The sequence below is a fragment of the Haliotis rufescens genome, unplaced genomic scaffold (assembly GCF_023055435.1).
Source record: "Haliotis rufescens isolate VD_foot unplaced genomic scaffold, xgHalRufe1.0.p SCAF_22, whole genome shotgun sequence".
In the NCBI taxonomy this organism is placed as follows: Eukaryota; Metazoa; Mollusca; class Gastropoda; order Lepetellida; family Haliotidae; genus Haliotis; species Haliotis rufescens.
Window position 1 is genome coordinate 8,207,809 of NW_025963913.1, and position 21,787 is coordinate 8,229,595.

At 40.6% G+C, this 21,787-nt stretch overlaps 1 protein-coding gene across 2 annotated transcripts in view; it reads right to left on the reverse strand.

The window, feature by feature from the left end:
* The window catches only part of LOC124116969, a 223,396-nt gene that overhangs the window by 28,647 nt on the left and 172,962 nt on the right, over positions 1-21,787 (reverse strand). The window contains exons 37-44 of one of the 2 annotated variants that reach the window (XM_046478630.2): positions 14,811-14,956; positions 14,173-14,312; positions 12,539-12,704; positions 11,853-11,974; positions 10,319-10,529; positions 8,539-8,568; positions 5,727-5,803; positions 1,672-1,857 (exon numbers count right to left, since the gene is read on the reverse strand). In XM_046478630.2, coding sequence (XP_046334586.1) covers positions 1,672-1,857; positions 5,727-5,803; positions 8,539-8,568; positions 10,319-10,529; positions 11,853-11,974; positions 12,539-12,704; positions 14,173-14,312; positions 14,811-14,956 — 1,078 coding nt within the window. The remainder of the gene's footprint in view (positions 1-1,671; positions 1,858-5,726; positions 5,804-8,538; positions 8,569-10,318; positions 10,530-11,852; positions 11,975-12,538; positions 12,705-14,172; positions 14,313-14,810; positions 14,957-21,787) is intronic. The other variant, XM_048401480.1, reaches the window with a different exon arrangement.

Below are 21,787 nucleotides of genomic sequence, written 5' to 3' on the forward strand. Positions count from 1 at the left end.
ATAACTCACCAAAGTGCCTTGTCTGCCCTTCTCTGAGTGCACCTCAGCATAGATAACTCACCAAAATCCTTGTCTGCCCTTCTCTGAGTGCACCTTAGCATAGATAACTCACTAAAGTGCCTTGTCTGCCCTTCTCTGAGTGCACCTCAGCATAGATAACTCACCAAAGTGCCTTGTCTGCCCTTCTCTGCATGCACCTCAGCATAGATAACTCACCAAAGTGCCTTGTCTGCTCTTCTCTGCATGCACCTCAGCATAGATAACTCACCAAAGTGCCTTGTCTGCCCTCCTCTGCATGCACCTCAGCATAGATAACTCACCAAAGTGCCTTGTCTGCCCTTCTCTGAGTGCACCTTAGCATAGATAACTCACAAAAATGCCTTGTCTGCCCTTCTCTGAGTGAACCTTAGCATAGATAACTCACCAAAGGGCCTTGTCTGCCCTTCTCTGCATGCACCTCAGCATAGATAACTCACCAAAGTGCCTTGTCTGCCCTTCTCTGAGTGCACCTCAGCATAGATAACTCACCAAAGTGCCTTGTCTGCCCTTCTCTGCATGCACCTCAGCATAGATAACTCACCACAGTGCCTTGTCTGCCCTTCTCTGCATGCACCTCAGCATAGATAACTTACCAAAGTGCCTTGTCTGCCCTTCTCTGAGTGCACCTCAGCATAGATAACTCACAAAGTGCCTTGTCTGCCCTTCTCTGAGTGCACCTTAGCATAGATAACTCACCAAAGTGCCTTGTCTGCCCTTCTCTGCATGCACTTTAGCATAGATAACTCACTAAAGTGCCTTGTCTGCCCTTCTCTGAGTGCACCTTAGCATAGATAACTCACCAAAGTGCCTTGTCTGCCCTTCTCTGCATGCACCTTAGCATAGATAACTCACCAAAGTGCCTTGTCTGCCCTTCTCTGCATGCACCTTAGCATAGATAACTCACCAAAGTGCCTTGTCTGCCCTTCTCTGAGTGCACCTCAGCATAGATAACTCACCAAAGTGCCTTGTCTGCCCTTCTCTGCATGCACCTCAGCATAGATAACTCACCAAAGTGCCTTGTCTGCCCTTCTCTGCATGCACCTCAGCATAGATAACTCACTAGACTACCTTGTCTGCCCTTCTCTGAGTGCACCTCAGCATAGATAACTCACCAAAGTGCCTTGTCTGCCCTTCTCTGAGTGCACCTTAGCATAGATAACTCACCAAAGTGCCTTGTCTGCCCTTCTCTGAGTGCACCTTAGCATAGATAACTCACCAAAGTGCCTTGTCTGCCCTTCTCTGCATGCACTTTAGCATAGATAACTCACTAAAGTGCCTTGTCTGCCCTTCTCTGAGTGCACCTTAGCATAGATAACTCACCAAAGTGCCTTGTCTGCCCTTCTCTGCATGCACCTTAGCATAGATAACTCACCAAAGTGCCTTGTCTGCCCTTCTCTGCATGCACCTTAGCATAGATAACTCACCAAAGTGCCTTGTCTGCCCTTCTCTGAGTGCACCTCAGCATAGATAACTCACCAAAGTGCCTTGTCTGCCCTTCTCTGCATGCACCTCAGCATAGATAACTCACCAAAGTGCCTTGTCTGCCCTTCTCTGCATGCACCTCAGCATAGATAACTCACTAGACTACCTTGTCTGCCCTTCTCTGAGTGCACCTTAGCATAGATAACTCACCAAAGTGCCTTGTCTGCCCTTCTCTGAGTGCACTTTATCACTGACTGCCTGGGACTGATTTTCAGCCATCTTGAGGAGTTGCATCGCAGTGGCTGCTTCAAACTCCCTGTTTGTGCTGGCTTCTCTACGAGCTGCAAGCTTCTGTTCCATCTCTTGCCTCTGCCGTGTATGTTGCTCTAGAATGGCCTGGCAACAACCAGCATAACACTTACTCAATTATAGTCCTGAATGGTAAATCAAACAAAAGTCATTGTGTCTAATTCTGAGAATACTACCTCTATTTGATCATAGCCAATATATTTGGCTAATATCACATGTCACATCAGGTGCTGATGACTTCTTATGCTATTGTCATTTCCATGGAATCGTAGATCACCTCCAGATATTCTGGTGTGGACTGTGGATCTCATGTCCTTTGCAGTTACTCCAGATAAGCAGGAAGAATTCTTCACATTACTGCTTGTCATGAACATCTGAAGAGATCGTGGGGAAGAAGGTCTGTGACAGGCGGGTCTTTAGACATAGTAATGCAGGATATGGATACAAATGTAAAAAATATTAAGACTTAACTGAAAGAATTGAACTTATCCTGCATTACTCCTTAATGCAACTGAATCGGATGGTACAGCAGAGAGCAAACCTTTAGATGTGGTCTTCAGTACTATAAACTTTGCAGTAGTTCATGGCAGTAGTTGAGTGCATCACTTGCGCAGATCTGCAACTACTTCAACCAATCCTGTCTGGACAGTACGAGAGCATGAGGATGTCCCGGTAAAATGCAGCAAGAGAAATTAGCATGTGCTAAAGCCTAAACACTGATTTACCAAGCCAAACTGCTGGGCAGCAGAATAACCCCCTGTTGTTTGCGAACACTGCACGAGTTGGGTAAGGTTTGCGCTGGACAGGAGGAGCTTTTAATGGCGACGAGGATTGGTGACCTGTTGGGCTGTAACCAGAGGGCCAAAACTATGAATGCCTTTGACATCTTCCAAGGACATGTTCATCATGCAGTGACTTGCGAAGAGAATGTTGGACCTCCAAAACATTCTTCCATGATAGCTACCATAGAGCAATTACAGTTTAGAGCCATCTTTAGGGCAATCACCCGGATCTCATGAGGACTGTTCGCTCTTGGTTGATCAAGGTTGGTGAGCTCATAAGCCTGAAGGAACATAAAGATATGGTGTTGCGGCTGACTTCAGTTGTGGGGGTCTGGAAGACGGGAATAAACAAGCATTTCTGACCACCACACAGACTCTTGGAACGACGGATGTAAACTCGCAGTGCACACACAGGGCACACACTGGTCGGGTTGTCCTGGTAGTTGATTTTTGGCAATGAAATCCCAGCACAGCCCGAGGTTAACAGCTCTGAGTGTACCACTCTTGTAAACCGTACACGGGTAATGTCAAGAACGTGAAGCTCACTAACCCTTTCGGCTGTGGCCACCTCCAAAAAGATCGTCTTCTTGGAGAGGTTGTAAAACAATGTAGCTTGGAGAGGCCTGGGGGAGCACACAAACAACGAAGTAAACATTTAGATTCCAATATACTGCCAACACCAAATGGAGATCCATGAAATAAGTAGTAATGGTGCTGCCGTTAAGGTGTCGCTTGTATGCAGATGAAGGAGGTATTAAGCCAAGGATTGAGGAGTCCTGACCCTTTCCTTTACAAAAAGTTTTGTAGAATTGCCACTTATCATCGAAAGGGCTCGGTTTGAAGGTCAGTACGCCATAGCAATGCTTTTAACTTCCCGCGCCAAAACAATTAGCACCATCTGCTCTCTTAAGATGAGCCAGGCATGCAGATGAAACCTGCTTGGTGTTGGTTGTTGTAACTTGTTGTGTGGATGGATGAGTAGGTCGGGCCACCCTGGTAGAGCTGGTGGATAGCTTCCTGCAAGACTTCTGGGGTCTAGAAACCAACCTCTTGCTGGGCCAAAGCGCAATCAAAATCTAATGAGGCTCTTGGTTGCCTTGATCTTATGCATCATCCTGGGAAGAAGTACAGGACGTGGAAAAGCATACACTCTTAGCCCTTCTCAAGGGATGCTGAATGCATCGACTGCCCAAGCCTGAGTGTCTTGAATTGGGGAGACATAAGTCTTGATCTGGTCGTTCTGGCAAGTCACAAAGATGTCGATGTTGGGATGACCGAGGTGCCGACACACGAGATGAAACACCTCAGGATGGAACTTTCATTCCATCGGAGCTACCGTGTCTGGCAGAATGTTCAGACTTCCTGGAATGTGCTTAACCCTGAAAACATAGGCCCAGCTAATCCACTAAATGAAAGAACCAGAACAATTGTTGGAGGTGTGAGTTAGAGCGTGTCGTCCCCTGATGGCGCAGACACCAGACCACTGTGATGTTGTCGGTGGAGATGAAGTGTTGATGGAGTTGAGTGTACCAGAGGCGCTCCTGCTAGTGTGATATTGCCAAGATGAGCGCCTCCAACTCAAGGTTGTTGATGTGCCATGTGCACTGTGCACTGGACCACAGGCGGTTGTCTGGTCCTCTAGATGTGCACCCCAACCCTGTTGAGAGGCATCTATGAACAGGTGTGACGCTGGGGATAACTCTGTTAAGGAGACACCTCCTAAGACGTTTGACTCTACTGTCCACCAACTGAGATGACTCCTGAGGCAAGGCGGCAGAACGACTGATACGCAAAGGTCTTGGCATCTGATTTAAGGCACCAGGAACTGTTGGATCGGACACAGGTGTAGGCGACATCTGCTCGTTAAATCCCAGAAGCACCTGCCACTGATGAAGTGTGAGCAGTTGCTGAAGGGCAGGTGACAGATGGTTCAAGATACTGCGCCATCTGTCATGAGGTACTCATCTGGAATAGGCCTCCTATGAACTAGAGATGGTAAGAAGGAATATGTTCCAACTTCGTCTCGTTCACCATCCATCCCAGGTGTAGCAGGAGCCTGAAATCCCTGTGTTCTATTACAGTCGCCGAGTCCGGATTGTTCAGCAGACAGTCGTCAATGTATGACTCAAACTGGGATGTCCCTCAGGTGCAGATAGGCAGCTACTGGTAAATAACTACTGCCTATTGGTAGTGGACACCATTGAACTTGGATGGATAGGGACAAGCAGGTAAGCATCCTGTAGGTCAAGGCTGATCAAGGAATTGTAAGCATTGATTCTGGTCCTAAGGAGTCTCAAGGTAGTTAGGTGGAAGTATTGCGGACGCTCCAGGTAACACTCATTGAACACTGAGGATGCCGACTGCAGCTGACAAAGTAGCTGATACTTTGACTGATATCCCAGTTGGAGGTGGCCAAGTAACCCAGACAGTGGGTGGCAGTGATTTCAGCAAGGCCAGGCCAGCAGGGACTGCTGAGCAGGGTGTTTTACATGGGACCTGCGAATTGGAACAACAAAAATGTGAATGAAAAAGGTCACATTTTATGTCCAAACCAGGTATCTAAAACACTGCCACACGTACTGAGGACTCCAACCATCACAGGAGGTGGCAAAATTTACGTAGCAAGGCAATAAACAAGACCACAGGTTAGACCCAAACCTGGACAATTTATTGAAGCAACATATCTGTTGGGTGACAAGCAGTAATGTGAATTTGCGTGACGTCACCGCTTCCGGGGTCACGTCGGTACTGTGCTTGGGTCCTGCATCAGGCTAGTTGGAACCCATTCAGCTTCGTTTCTGTCAAACGTAAGCAGTAAATGCATTAAAGAGTAATGCAGGATAAGTTAAAACATTATATAAATATTTCGCTGGATTACAGGATAATAAAAATCCTAATCTAATATTTTAGTCTTGACATCTACCATCTAATGTTCTTTGAACTTTAGATGTTTTGTCATTGGCACACAGAGGAAAGAAGGGAGGTTATCTCACCTTGGCCATGAGCAGAAGGTAAGAAAGGCAAAATAGTATTACTTGCAAAACTAAAATTTGTATGGATTGTTAATGGTGGACTGTTTAAAATCTGAAGATTGTTTTCAGTGTGGTTACAAGCCAAATAACACCAATTAGGCACTGATGTAATGGAGGTAGAGTGTTCACAAGAATTACCCACCTGCCTCCTCATGGTCTGGTCAGCCTCCAGTTGTTGAAGGATGGCTGCTGTATCAACATTCTGACCCTCTACCAGTGCTGTCAAGCAAAGAAAGGCACAAACTTATTATTGATGAAACAGATTTGTATTCTCCTCTGACAAGAAACAAAATAGTCTTAATCATGTTTCGTGCATAGAGAGTAAGTTTCTTGTTTTCAGAGCTACATTGAAGAATGTCACAAGATGCCATGGTTAATTTATTATATCTTTGTGCCCTTCTGATGTTTGCTTTTGAGGACAAATGAAAATTAAACGATACCAGTTGTGAATCAGGTAAAGCTATAGTAAAAGCACAGATGTGATTAAGGAATGTTCTCTTGTCACCCAATGTCACTGTGCCCAACTAAGCAAAAGATTTGGAAGATGAGTCAGTCAAGATATTGTTCTGTCTCTATAGTTACTTTAAACTTTAACTGGATAGAAGTATCATAGTGAGAATTGGATGAAAATGATGAAAGTATGCTGGACCATTCCTGATGGAAAATATCCAAAATTGTTGTTGAAAGAAATGAAGAAATGGTTTGGTCCATCATAATATACACAAAGCAAGGTGAGTGTTAAAAAGTAGCATTTTTATATTACTGCTATGTTTCTGCTGATCAGATCAATATTATGTTGTATATGATAGGCTTTACACGGTAATCTATCTTAAAGCATAATAAAATCACCTGAATTTCTCTTTTATTATCTGAATTGATCAGCACTGGGTATACATGATGCAGGGAATCAATGGTGCAGGGTGTTCATCAGGGGCAGTTCACATACTAGTAGGAAGTGGAAACTTACAACCAGTGGTATTTACAGCCAGGGAAAGTGTTTTCAAATATTAAATTGTTTAAATATTGATTGTATTGATTAACCTGTGTTGTGGTCTTGGTGTGGGGGAAAGGATCGGATCAATGAAATATTGCTGGGAATGTGTGGTCAAACATTGGCTATTGTGAGTTGAGACAACTTGCTGGTGTACAAAAATGATGTGATTACATGCCTACTGTGGCCTTTAACCTTCTCCTGAATTCCCTACGGCTGACTGACTGGAAGACTGATGATAGGAAATCCTCTGAAGTTGTTATTCTTTGTGATGCCCTCGAGCAAATCACCACCACTGAAGTGCTTGCTGAATTACCTTTTGGAACATCATTGTATGACAACAGTGTGAGTGAGTTGGGTTTAATGCCACTTTTAACAGTATTCCAGTTATATCACGGCGTGTCAGCTTAATGTGGGAGGAAAGCCCGAAGTAATGCAGGTCTCAGACGTTTACCACTTCGGGGAAAGCCACGAGCACGGGTATGGTGCTGACAAACCTAGAAACATAATCAGGGCGAACCGGGATTCGAACCCACAATCATAGGTTTCTGGCGTGCCCAAGGGACGCAACTCTGCACAGCGAATCGCGGCGCCTTAGACGATTGGGCCACCTGTGCCCCCTGTATGACAACAACAAAATTACAACTTTTCATGATGCCTCAAACAGACTTGAACTATTAACTGTTGTACTCAATGCTGAGATTATTAGAAATCTTATTTTGGCAACATCATCATCATGATGGCCTTGTACAAACTTGAATCTATTTATAACTATTTTTATGATTTGTTTAAATATATTCACACCAAACATTGAAATCCCTAAGATTGGAAGAAAGTATATGGTGTGATCAAATTACAGCTTCATCAAACACACAGGTTTAGAAGAGAAGATGGTTTGTTTGATTGGACAGAGAGACATATGCCATAGGCTCACATAGGTTTGCCAGAAGAAAAAGCAAATTTTAAAATTTTACCATATCCAACTCATTGATTGGTCAGACATATTGATATATAGTCAGGTATATATACTGAACTTAAGGACACACAGGCCCATACACAAGAAGTTAGCTATTCATAATACATTGGATTTCAAGATACAGTGAGTGAGTGGGTGAGTATGGTTTTACGCCGCTTTTAGCAATATTCCAGCAATATCACGGCGGGGGACACCAGAAATGGGCTTCACACATTGTACCCATGTCGGGATTAGAACCCGGGTCTTCGGCGTGACGAGCGAACGCTTTAACCACTAGGCTACCCGACCGCCCTCAACTCTTAACTCTTTTAGATTCAATATGGTAATACTTTGACAAAGTATGTGTATCCACAGGAGGGCCTTTTATTTTTTATTAGTATAGTTTAAATATATAAAAAAAAATTCAGTGCCAGAAAAAAAAATACAAATGATTTCAACTTCTTTATTAAATTACTATTAAATGAAACAAACAAGTTTTAAGAAGTTCCCTGTAGAAGTTTGGCAGGATATTGAGTTCAGTGTTGATAGTGTCAGTAGTCAATGATTTCACACAAAGTTCCGCCAGATTCTGTCACCATAAACACCCACAAATATTTGCAGTGAAAGTTGAGCTGGCTCCAAGGTTGTTTCAAGGGTCATCAGCTGCTAAGTCAAGCGGTTTCTGTCATCAACCAGCAACACATAATATCACTTCCTCATAATTCTTGGGCAAGTTCTTTTTTATTGTGAAACAAAAATATGTCTGTAAAATGTTATTTATTTCTCGATAACCAACTAATAAAATATGAAAGGCCTGACATACCCACACAGGTGCACAGCAACATCACCAGCCACTGGCCACTATTACATGCATGGGGAAATGTGCTCAGTTTTCACAATGTTAATTTTTCACGGGGGAAAAACAATACAGACATAAACACATCAATAAAATGTTAACACAGTTATAACTCCATGCTTCATGGGAGATTATACAGTAATAGGATTCACCTGACAATGAAAGCTTTCGCTTTACGAAACCTGTGAAACAAACACATGATTAGAAATTGTACAACATGCTTTTTTAAACAGAGTGTTTCACTACTAATTGTGAACTGTAAAACATTCAGTTTTACTCTTACAACCTGGATTTGCATCTGTCAAATGTAAAGAGTGAGTCAATTAAGTTGAAATAGATCAATGCATTTAAGACGCAACACTTCTGTCTATAGGCAGACCCGTTCAGATCGGGTTGGAATAGGTCTTTAGCAACCCATGCTGTAAGAGGCAACTATGCTTGTCGTAAGAGGCAAACAACAGGATCGGGTGGTCAGACACGCTGACTTGGTTTTTGCGTGTCAACGTATCCCAAATGTGTGGATCGATGCTCATCACATCAACCACTGGACTGTCTGGTCCAGACTCATTTATTTACAGACCTCTGTCATATAGCTGGAATATTTCTGAGTGCAGTGTTAAAAAACAAACAAACAAAAAAACAAATTCTATTGGTATATCCTGGTGCAATCCAGTGTTTAAAGCACCCTCCTGTAGAAGCCTGTCAGTGCTAAACAATATACCCCATTTATACAACAGTCCTGATCCCAGCGGCAGATATAATACAGTGATGCCACGGTGCTATTTTCATTTGCTATTTTAATCTACAATGTCTCAAAAGTTACATTAAAATCATCTACCAGATATCCGTAGCCTTTCAACAATCTTGAGACACTGAAAGTGTCCAGGAAGTAACATTAAGAGACAATAGAGACATTCCCTCAATTACATTATCAATTGCATTTACTGATCCAACTTGCTTCAGTGTGAACACACCTATTGAACAATTTCCACTACATGACAACTGCAGTTTATAGCTGTAAAACAAAGACAACCGACTTGGTCAGCACAGAGGTCACATCTCATAGTAACATCACATTTCATGTTACAAAACTGTGAATAACCCAATAATGTAAGACATTCCTGTTGTCTGTGACATGACAGGTCTTGCTTTTCCAGGGTCTGCATCTCATTTCAATGCTAGCTTTTCATTCAGTTTATAGCAATCTTTTTAATGAAACTACATTGTATTATATTAAGCCAAAGGAATGATATTTTACAATGCACACTTGATTTTATATCGATACATGAAGATAAATGGTCAGTTATGGCACTTATTACTTGAGAGATCTATATAAATCCAATACAGTCCCTGGTAGTTCTCATGCTAGACAATCCCTGGTAGTTCTCATGCTAGACAATCCCTGGTAGTTCTCATGCTAGACAATCCCTGGTAGTTCTCATGCTAGACAATCCCTGGTAGTTCTCATGCTAGACAATCCCTGGTAGTTCTCATGCTAGACAATCCCTGGTAGTTCTCATGCTAGACAATCCCTGGTAGTTCTCATGCTAGACAATCCCTGGTAGTTCTCATGCTAGACAAGATTTTGCACTCATAAATCAAATTGTGGCAAATGTATATTTGAACCATACAGATCTATTTTGACAAATGGATGATTAATGAATGAAATAACAAAATATCAATTTCTATCTGATTCTTATTTTATAGATAGTGATAGCAATAGTAGATGGGATGCTATGCGTGGCTGTTAAACGTTCAGATGGTTGTGGCTAGCTAGCATCATCAGTATTGACTCCTTCCAACCTTGGATTCTAAATCTAAAAAACTTGTGTTATAGATGACATTATACAATAAATAAGTGGCCTAAAAGCTACCTTCTACTTTGCATGTATGACACTTTGTCTTTCAGAGTTACCACATAGTCCAACATACCAGCTTTAAGGGCTTCTTCCTTCTCTCTGTCAAACTCCTCCTCTATTTGTTGTTCTATCTGGGTAATGTCTTGGACTTTAGCAGAGTCCTCTGTGATGACCACTGGCTGGTCGTCACTGACCGTAAACAAGACTGCAGTGAGATTGTCATACCATCCCTCCCTCCTTGCCAGCCCTTGCATTTTCACCAGCTTCTCCAGCACAGCCTCCTCCTGCCACAAACCAACATACACAACATGGCATTTGGGTGCAATTCAAATACTGCGACTAGCGTCTATGTACAGGGATTCTGTATGCATGCAGAGCTAATAAAATATGAAAAAAGGAAACTGTGCCAAGGAACTGTTGCTCACCAGACACATTCAAGGGGAGGTGAATGTTATGTGTAGTGAACTCAAGTAGGGGAAGTTGGACTTTGTTGGCTGTGTATAAAACAGGGTATGTTTCATGTCCAGATGTAATCAATTCCAAACTTTGAACAACAATGTTATGGCACCATTCATGTAAGGTATCACCACAGCAATAATTATGAGAAGTTGCCTGTTTTTAATTTTTGCAACATTTAAGTTGCAACTGATGGTGCCTGAACATAATGAAAGAAACTTAAAATCATCATTACTGATGCATACCGTTTTAACTCGATCGTTGTTCAACTTAAAAACAAATCATCTAAATATTTCGATTCCATGCCATGAACCAATGCAAGTCAAATGAAATATATAATACATAGTCATCACTCTTCATCCTTGTGGTCTCTATAAATGTTTACCACTATAAAAATAAGTCATTTTAAAATTTTACTCGCATGACTAAATCTTAATCCCATGGTGTTTCTACACATCATATTAACATTTCAGATTCCTAGACTTTGTGGTTTCTTAGCTGATATTTTTCTTCAAATCCAAAAAAAGAAACTCCAAAATATGATTTTAAAGCCATGAGCAAATATGTTGGTGCAAGACAGCCTCTTAAAGTATCAAGCTCCTCCCTCCATCAGTTCAGAGAAGAAGTTAAAAGTTACAGCCAGACAGATGACAGATGTTGAGAAGACCAACAAGTATTGCCAAAGCTCACTTTATTCCTGGTGAGCTAAATATAGTGCCAACCATGGCATTGCTGCTCTCCAGGTAAATTCTGAGTGAGCTAAAAGTAGTGAAATCCTTCGTCATTATGTAAGGCTGTAAGTTCGTAAAATATATTTTACAAATTATATATTTGTCATTTTCTTGCACCGAACATGTCCAAATTCAATACAGTTCCACACATCCTCAAAATAGTGACCCATCCCCCTCATCCTCTTGACCTTCAGAGAAGAATATGAGATTAAATAAGATCATTTAGCAAATCACATTATCTCACCCCCCACCCCACCATCCACACACACAAAAACTACACACAAAAAACACAACCAAACAAATCCTGCCAGCCCCCAAAACAAAACAACAAACACACAAAAACAAAATACAACAAAAAACAAACTAAACTATGCTGTATACAATGTGCTTATTTCAATACAAAAGTAACAACTCTCCTACCTTATTAGTAATCAGTGAAGCAAACACATGAGCATCCCTAGTTTGCTTCTGCTGCAAGTCAGTGAGAATCTCGACATCAATTTGGTCATCTAGGGACTTATCCTGTCCAAGTCTTCTCTCCACTGAATGGCAAAAATTCAAATTAAATGTGTTGACATGAACATGTAATCTAGGGTCATCAGGCTCTCTACTGCCTTTAACTAAAGCCAGGCTTGGTCATATACACAATCATCACACAGTCAAAAGTAAAGAGAATCATGGACAGTAACCTTCAAACAAAACATGTTCATGTGTAACTCAATATTCTTTTTCAACCAAACACTTTACTCTCGTGCATGAGCCAACAAGACAGAGTCACAACTACTGAAGGTAAATAAACACTATAAAGTTTACAGCTGTAATGGCCACACACACTTTGAATATTCCATGAACCACAAAAATTATTTGAAGCTGGATACCAACCAGAGTTGAGAAGGAAGTACTTTCCACTATAGTAGCTTCCATCTTAGTGCGGCCACCAAACTAGCTGTCTTAATCAGAGGTATGCTAATTCGACTTAAAACCTCTTGAGACTTTCCAAAGTCATGGTAGGATGATACTAATAACTGTCATGATGCATTGCCCCTAATGTGAGAATGAGGTGAAAGTACAGTCCATGATGATGTTCTTCTGGAGCAACAAGAGACCTTCTAGTCTGTATATCAGGGCCTTCTTCAGGAGGTGGAACTGTTCAGCTCTTCTTTCAGCTGTGTCCCTTGGAATGGACTGGCCTTCACCAAGTACTGTTTGCCGGCTCTTGTTCAGCCACTTGCTGTGTTCTTGCTGAAGACTAGCTAATTGCTTTTTCAGCTCCTGGAATAATCACAGTTATAAACCATTGTTTCACATAATCCCGTACAACCCAACATGGTTAGGGAGTACAGGGACATTCAGTAAGGCTTGGCTTTGTGGTAGTGTTCATGAAAATAAAAGGTGGATGTGGAGAAAGAGGAGAATGAGAAAGTGGGAAGTCTTAATCCTTAGGACAGAAGTTTCACGCCATACATGACACTCCTGTATCATAGCCTGGAATTATTTAGAAAGTTAGTTAACTAGACTGAAAATACATCTGCTCCTGCTAGCAGAACTGGGAAGCCCAAGCTAGAGAATGTGGAGTGGGATAGAGCACCTGCAGCCAGGGCTCCTATGTTTGGTTGGAAAGAAAATGGCTACACATACTGTAAATCTTGAAATTAATGCGAGCATGATATATGCGAAAAATGTGAGTGGTCTTTGTTTCCATTACTGAAACTTTGCATTCTCCAAAATGACTATCAACATTAAGAGGGCCTCACTGCACACTTTGGATAGGGGAAATACCAACTTGAATATAAACACAAACATGGTTTATTGAGCAGCAGTTGTAATAAGTACATAACAATGTCATTCAAAGAATAGGAATTACACAATGGGCATCTGGTGAGTTATCACTGTTTGGTCAAGAGTTCTACCCACTCATGTCAAACTAGGCATCATTGACCACTCCAGCAGTCCAGACAGAAGCTAGCCACATAACACTTTGTCAAAGACAGACACGACCCAACACGCACCGATTGGCTTCATCCCACTCCTCAGATCTACAGCTTTTGTCTTGTCATCTGCCTTCAAGTTTGTTGACACCTTCTCCACATACCAATCAGTGAACTGTTGTTGGTTCAATTATTTTATTCCCCTTGAAATTCCTTAATGCCAGTCAGCAGAAGAAACATATAAAATGTGTGTCATTTTAGGGAAAACACCGTTTATTGTTTTTTTACGGAAGCGTTCTACTCAGCGCTAATAAGCGGTGCTATTTGTGTTTTATTGAATTAATTTAAGGTTGGATTAAGGTAAGAATATGGATCATTCCACTGGGGATGGGTTGAGGGGAGTCGCATTATTAGTGAGTTGCATTTAGGTCTCAGGGTCAGTAGTCACATTAATTTGGAGACACAGTAATTTCAAGATATACAGCATATGCAAGTAGGTAATAATCAAACTTCGTCGAAAGTGTAGAAAAAACACATTTACTGTTTCTACCAAGCATACTTAAAGTCTAGCTTTGTCATTTTACAATTTAATAAAAAATACATGTATCCAGTACAGATTTGACACAAAGGAGAAGGATATCTCATATATCTGCATCTATACTTGTGCTATGAGTAAAACAGTGTGATATATTCATATCACTTAGGATATCCAATTATTGCTGAGTTTGTAATTGTAATCTTTATTACATCTATTTGTTTAGTAATTGGTATTAGAAAATAATTGTAGGAGATACATTAAAGAAGAGTGTTACCTGAACAGCCTTGTGATTCTTAGCAGTCTTCTGAGCGGGTGTGTCAGCAGAGGCAGCCTGCAGCAGCTGTATAAGTATCTCCCTCTCCTCCCTGTGGCGCTCATCCATGTCCCCCAGTAACCGCTGCTCTACTGCTGTGTCTGTAGCATACAACAGTCAACAGTCATCCTACTACAGCTCATCCGTGTCCCCCAGTAACCGCTGCTCTACTGCTGTGTCTGTAGCATACAACAGTCAACAGTCATCCTACTACAGCTCATCCATGTCCCCCAGGAACTGCTGCTTTACTGCTGTGTCTGTAGCATACAACAGCCATCCTACTACAATCTTTAGAAGAGATATTAAGAATTATGAGAATGACATTGTGAGCAGGTCTCTAAAGCACCCCAGTGTTGTTAAGGTTAATCAACCCAACACAGACTTTGGGAACCTGCACCTATCACTTTTAGGAATGGTGCCGAGTTAGCATATTCTATTATTACATTTCAATGTCATGAACAGTCCTTATACAACTCATGTCAAGACACATTCACATACAAAATCAGTTTAATCATTAAGATACATTAAAAAATGTTAAAGAACATGCATAAAGTTATGTTTCCAAATAGCAGAGTTCCAATGTACAGATCAACACTTACCAATTCTGTTTGTTAGCTTCTCATTCTCCAGTATTTCTGTCAGACCCTCTACATCCTGCTCCAGATTTTGTCCCTTCTCTCTTTTCCTGAGGGCATTCAGTCGATCGTTAGCCAGTTGTTTTTGTCGTTCACGTTCACGTGCAAAACTATATGGGTGAGAGAAAGTAATAAGGTTATTGGGACACAATAAACAATTTACATCCTACAATGTCTTTTCATTCATTCATTCATTCATTTTTCTGCAACAGAGATGTTTTGGAGGAGTATGCTTCTGAGTGGAAGAATCTTAAACATTTTCACATTTCGAATTTCCGCCAATATCTTTAAAAAACAGTATTTTTTTTAGATTTCTGGCATGAACAAATCTGAGCCCCACTGAGTTGCTCCACATCATACCAATAGGTTTATAAACCTTATTGTTTCTAAGAAGATATTCATTTAGACTTTTGCTGATTTGATTTCTTCTCACCCATCAGTCAGTTCAGAGAACATTCCTGAGAAGGACAGTCAAAGGCCAGTCAAAAGCCAGATTGACAAGATGAAAATCAAAGAGTGATGCCACAATCTGGCTGGGACCTTCAGTCTGGATCAGTCAAAAATTCTTTGTTGCAGGAAATGCCTTTCACAAAACTTCCTTTATTGACAAACTTTGAGCACATTTGGTGGAAACGTGTGGAACATCATCATAACTTGCTGTTTGGAACATTCATGTCAAGTTGCAGCTTTTTCAGTTGAGATGTTTCAGAAAAATACATAACTGTTAATGCATGCTCTATGATGACTGACAAATGGGCCATGACATTAGGACTAGGACTACTTGCCCATGTCATATGAAGTGGTGAAAATCAAATGATTAAAATCACAGAATTAGATATTTCACATTCTCATATAAATATTTAACATATGTCGCACAAACGTAAGAATTATACATTATTTGTTATGCAAACACACTTTTCATATAAATAAATCCTTTGAATATATATTGTTGTGAGATTTGCTAATGTATTAGGTTTGTTTTCGCCAGTTATAGGATCATTTTCATTTCGGAACATTTGAGCCATAACCCATTTCGACACAGTAGACATTGCTATATGAATCAGTTCTACACAGTAGACATTGCTATATGAATTTGTTCTACAGAGTAGACATTGCTATATGAATTGGTTCTACATAGTAGACATTGCTATATGAATTGGTTCTACACAGTAGACATTGCTATATGAATTGGTTCTACACAGTAGACCTAGATGTATGAATCAGCTCTACAAATAGACATTGCTGTATGAATTGGTTCTACACGGTAGACATTGCTATATGAATTTGTTCTACAGAGTAGACATTGCTATATGAATTGGTTCTACACAGTAGACATTGCTATATGAATCAGTTCTACACAGGAGACATAGATGTATGAATCAGTTCTACACAGGAGACAAAGATGTATGAATCAGTTCTACACAGGAGACATTGCTATATGAATCAGTTCTACACAGGAGACATTGCTATATGAATTGGTTCTACAAAGGAGACATAGATGTATGAATCAGTTCTACACAGTAGACATTGCTATATGAATTGGTTCTACACAGTCGACATTGCTATATGAATCAGCTCTACAAGTAGAAATTGCTGTATGAATTGGTTCTACACAGTAGACCTAGATGTATGAATCAGCTCTACAAGTAGACATTGCTATATGAATTGGTTCTACACGGTAGACATTGCTATATGAATCAGCTCTACAAGTAGACATTGCTATATGAATTGGTTCTACACAGTAGACATAGATGTATAAATTGGCTCTACACAGGAGACATATATGTATGAATCAGTTCTACACAGGAGACATAGATGTATGAATCAGTTCTACACTGGAGACATTGCTATATGAATCAGTTCTACACAGGAGACATTGCTATATGAATCAGTTCTACACAGGAGACATTGCTATATGAATTGGTTCTACACAGGAGACATAGATGTATGAATCAGTTCTACACAGGAGACATTGCTATATGAATCAGTTCTACACAGGAGACATTGCTATATGAATCAGTTCTACACAGGAGACATTGCTATATGAATTGGTTCTACACAGGAGACAAAGATGTATGAATCTGTTCTACACAGTAGACATTGCTATATAACCAGGGTATTTTAGAAAAAGGGTTTTTGGTATTTACTTAAAATGTAGTTTACTAAACTAAGCTTTTGGGTAACATATAGACGCATATGAGAGAAGTGATTGAGCAGTGTGAGGCATCATCCCTGGGGCAAGTGATTATGGGTTTTGCTTCTCTTAAGTGATAGAGTATAAACTTTTCATTAGTACAATGAATTAGTAGAATTGGTCTTGAAATGGGAATGTCAGAAGGGAGATAGATAGATGGAACAAAATGGTTAGACTTGTGGTGATCAAACATTTCTGAGTACTACTGCCTGATTGGAATGTCTAAATAACATGAATAAGTATCTTTTTCGGTGTCTTCCAATCTGGCAGAAGTAGCTGAGGGAATCTGATTATATGAGTATGTCCAAGTTGACCAATGACTTAAAGAGGTAATCAAATTGGTTAGTTCGAAAAGCTTGATGGTAAAACTATTTACTATGGAAATTGGGGAATGACCATTATGACTCATTTCTCATGATGTCAAATGTGATTTTGGAGGGAGGAGCTAAAATTATCATCGATAGTATTTTGTGAGTTGTCCGAGAGTGGTGCGGGGAGTCGGGAGCATACAGCTGAACAGAAAGGTTCACTGTGGTTTTGGGATCCCGAGTCAGAAAAGAAGTAGAGTTAACGTTCATCAGAAAAACCATCAGGCTCTTCAACCATCATCTAGGTATGTGTTGTATTTATATCAGGCAACAACAAGAACTAATCTGAGGACCATGTATACATATTTATGATTAATTCTATCATAAATAAAAAGGACTGGAGCAAACCATCTGACTTGTGATTTTGAGAGAGCTACATCATCCCTAGAACCAAGGAGTAGTTGATAAGTAGAAGTGACCATAGGTAGAAGGGTAAAGTACCCGGAACCTAAGGTTACAGCTATATGAATCAGTTCTACACAGGAGACATTGCTATATGAATCAGTTCTACACAGGAGACATTGCTTCTGGGAACGAGTGATACTCCCATGCGGACTCTATGGATGTAATGTCTGGGGGCTATTAAACCTCAAAGAATACGATATGCTGGAAGTTATTCAACGTTATTTCAGTAGAAAAATACAGGGCCTTCCAAAATGTACATCAGGTACTGTTGCTGTGGACAACATGGGCTTGATATCTCTCCAATCCTATATTGACAAACAGTCACTGTTACTACTTGGAAAACTATGCCGATCCAGTTACAGCTATGTCTTTAAAAAGGTATTCATTACTCGCCTTGGGCAGTTTAGATACGAAATAGCGTTGGATAACTTCAAAAAACGATGTGCTTTGTCACCTGTATATAACATGCTCAGACTTGTCAAAAAATACAATCTTAATGCAGAAATAGAAGATTATCTAATTAAATGTAGCTTCCCAAGTAAAAAGGCATGGTCTGATATTGTTAAGGAAAGGAAAATTTCTGCAGACCAGGAAGCTGTATGCTCTAAGCTGCTATCTAGACTTAACTTAAATAGATATGTTTCGCTACGTAATGATAAAGAACACAGACTCTGGCTACTTGCACTTGAATGTCCTGAACAGTTCCCAAACCTGTCTCATCTTGTACGGCTGGGATGCATAAATATAGAATCTAGGGAATGTCGATGTGGAATTGTAGCTCATGATATTATTAAGCATGTCTTTTTGTATTGTACATTGAATATGAATGACAGAAATGAACTATTTGAAATCATTTGTGATGTGATAGATGTCTCTACAGTTGCAAGACTATGTAGTGAGGAGGATGATACAATCCTGTCTGTACTACTTGGCGGTATGCCTGAGTGTGTTAGCTCTTTATCTCAAAGTCTATGGGGTGACCTTATGGCTATTGTGTCAAGACATTGTAGGAAATGGCTGTATCTGTTACAAAACAGTTATAAGAATGCTTGATTGTCATGCATTTTGTAGTTATCATTTCTAATAATATTGTTCAATTGTACTACTGTACAGCTCTGTAATTATACATAATATCATATATGATATGTATCTTCAATATCTGGAGGAAATAAAGAATATCTATCTATAAATCAGTTCTACACAGAAGACATTGCTGTATGAATCGGCTCTACACAGTAGACATAGATATATGAATCAGTTCTACACAGGAGACATTGCTATATGAATCAGTTCTATACAGTAGACATAGATATATGAATCACTTTAACACAATGGACATTAAACAATAGTTATCATTGTTAATAATTCTAAAAATACTACCTCCATTACATCTCTGTATTTTGGCTTCAGTCACACTGACTAAAGTTGTTTTTTTATTTTCAACACTGTCACTGTCAGTCACCCACAATTAGTTGTTCATCATAACCATCATAATCCCCAAGCTATGACGTATGTAATGGAGGGAACCTCACTTTTTTCCCAACATCTTACCACTATAAGGTAGATAAATTGGGGAGGTGGGTGGGAATACTTTGGATGTAATAGAGGTAGTATGCTTAGAATTAATAACAATGATAACTATTGTTCGATAACTCTTAAGAAATCTCTACCTCTATTACATCTCTGCCAGAATATACCAGAGGGACCCAGTGGGATCTGCCTCTAGTAACTCCCTGTGTAATTGACAGTAATCTCTTCTGGAAACCATTATTTACTGATTCTTATCCTAACTCGAGATAATTTACTCTGAAATTCCCACTGAGGACTTGAAACTCAGAAATGTATCAAGAATAAGTCAAATATGTGACACTTTCACTAGAACTACCATTATATTTGCTGATCTTGTTCGTAATAATGATGTCATTTCTAATCTATTTCTGCTTAATGATGTCATTTCTTGTTAAATTTGGATTTGTGACACTAATACCGGTGCTGACAATACTTCTGATACTGATGTCACTCCCGATTTGTCACTTCCCTTTTACAATGACGTCTCTTTAGGTCTATTTCTACCAAAGACGTCATTTCCTGATTAGATGGACCTTGAACGGCTATTTCCGGTGCTGACGTCACTTCCAGTTATGTTCTCACTTCCGGTTATGACGTCACTTCCAGTCCTCTGGAGGCAGTTAAAATTGATACTGAAGGTGCTTCTCATCCATCCTACACCTAATAGACAGAATAATCACAATCAAGGGTGTACTCACCCTCTGATACTGCTGGTGTCAGAACCTCCCCCCACTTTTTTTTTGATAGATGGGGGAAAACTATTGGTGGATGATATAGTTTGCACCTCGACAATAGGACCAAGGGAATATATGCCCTCTAGGTCCGGTTGCACATCATGCAAGTAAAAACTGGTGAAGGTGTTTTATGAGGTCCACTGACAGCTAGAAACTACTTGTTCTACTGAGACTGATGTCCATGAAGTAAGACTCGTGGCTAGGGCTCTGATTTCATGAGCTGAGCAGGATCAGAGATGTGGCATAGAAGTCTGAGCCTGTTTATAACTTGCTGCACCAGTTTGTACCCGTGAGCCATGATGTTTGAAATCCAGCTGTCTGGCATTACCTGGCTTTCAATTTTTGGCGTATGACAGAAGGCGCCCTCCCACTGGTCCCAGGGTCAGCATTATGTTGAAAGACGGCAGGCGTAAATCACAGTCCATAGACATAACCGGGTTGAAAGGGTCTATAACATAGGAGAGGGGAGCAGGTAAGTCAGAATCTGTGTTTGCCTATGCCTTCAGATCTTCCACGGTGATTGAAATCTCATTTTTTGAAGTCTGGCTGATGAAAAGATTCCTGAGAAGATTGGTGCTTGTCGTACCCCGGACTCGGTTGGAATGAATCCTTCATGGAGGAGACAAATCACTTCTTAGGAAGCTGTTTAAATGATGAAGCTTTCTGGTCACAGGAACGCTTCTGGGGATGGGACAATCTATGGGCCTTGGCAGCTAGGCTGATAGTTGATGCTTGGAATCGTTCCTTAGTATCTTGTCTGACTTTATGTCTATTACACGTCCCAATTTCCCCTTGAATATTGTGGGAGCCAATATCGGTTGTGACATTATCAACCTCTTGGTTTGGTTAGAAACAGCTTTAGAGCAAATCTGAGCTAGGAGTTGTTGACGCTGCAGCCATAGTAGCTGTGAAGACACCCAGACTTGAGAGGAGAGTAAGTCTTTCTGCATTCTTACAATAGTATCAAGTAGGCTGTGGCATTTACAGATGGCAGTCCCCCATGTGGTCATGTGACAGGGAGACTTATCTTCGCAAAAGCTATCTTGTTTGCACTCAACATATTGTCCAGTTCTTCGTCTCAACCATAGTCTTCATCATCTGGAGTGGGAGAAGCTTGGTTGGAGGCAGATGTCTTAGCTGTGATGACCTCCATCTTCTTCTTGGGCCTCTTGTGGCTCTTAGCCTTGGTAATAGCCTTGGTAATAGCCTTGGCTATTTTGATGAAGGTTTTCTTAGATGTGTTGGCGCACTGCTCACATCTCTTGTCCTCCATGCAAGTCATCCCTCTGCACTACATGCAGTTACCATGGAATCTCCCATGATCATGAATCGACCATACTTCTTGCAAGTGGGAGTAGAAGACTCCACTACGACCTCACAAACATTTAGCACCAGCTATACTCACGTGCATGCGACTGTCATTCCAGAAGCATCTATTAATATCTACTTAACGGGTATGTGTCTTTTATTATAGAAAACTATTAAAATAATCTTAGATTAATGTGACTTACTACCAAGTGCTAGATCATTACTACTATTACTCTAGCACACACAGGAAAAAAGTGAGGTTCCCGCCATTGCATATGTCATAGCTTGGGTGGTTACGATGCTACTTGGGAACAACTTATTGTGTGTGATTGACAGTGAAGAGGACGTCTGTTGAAAATCTGA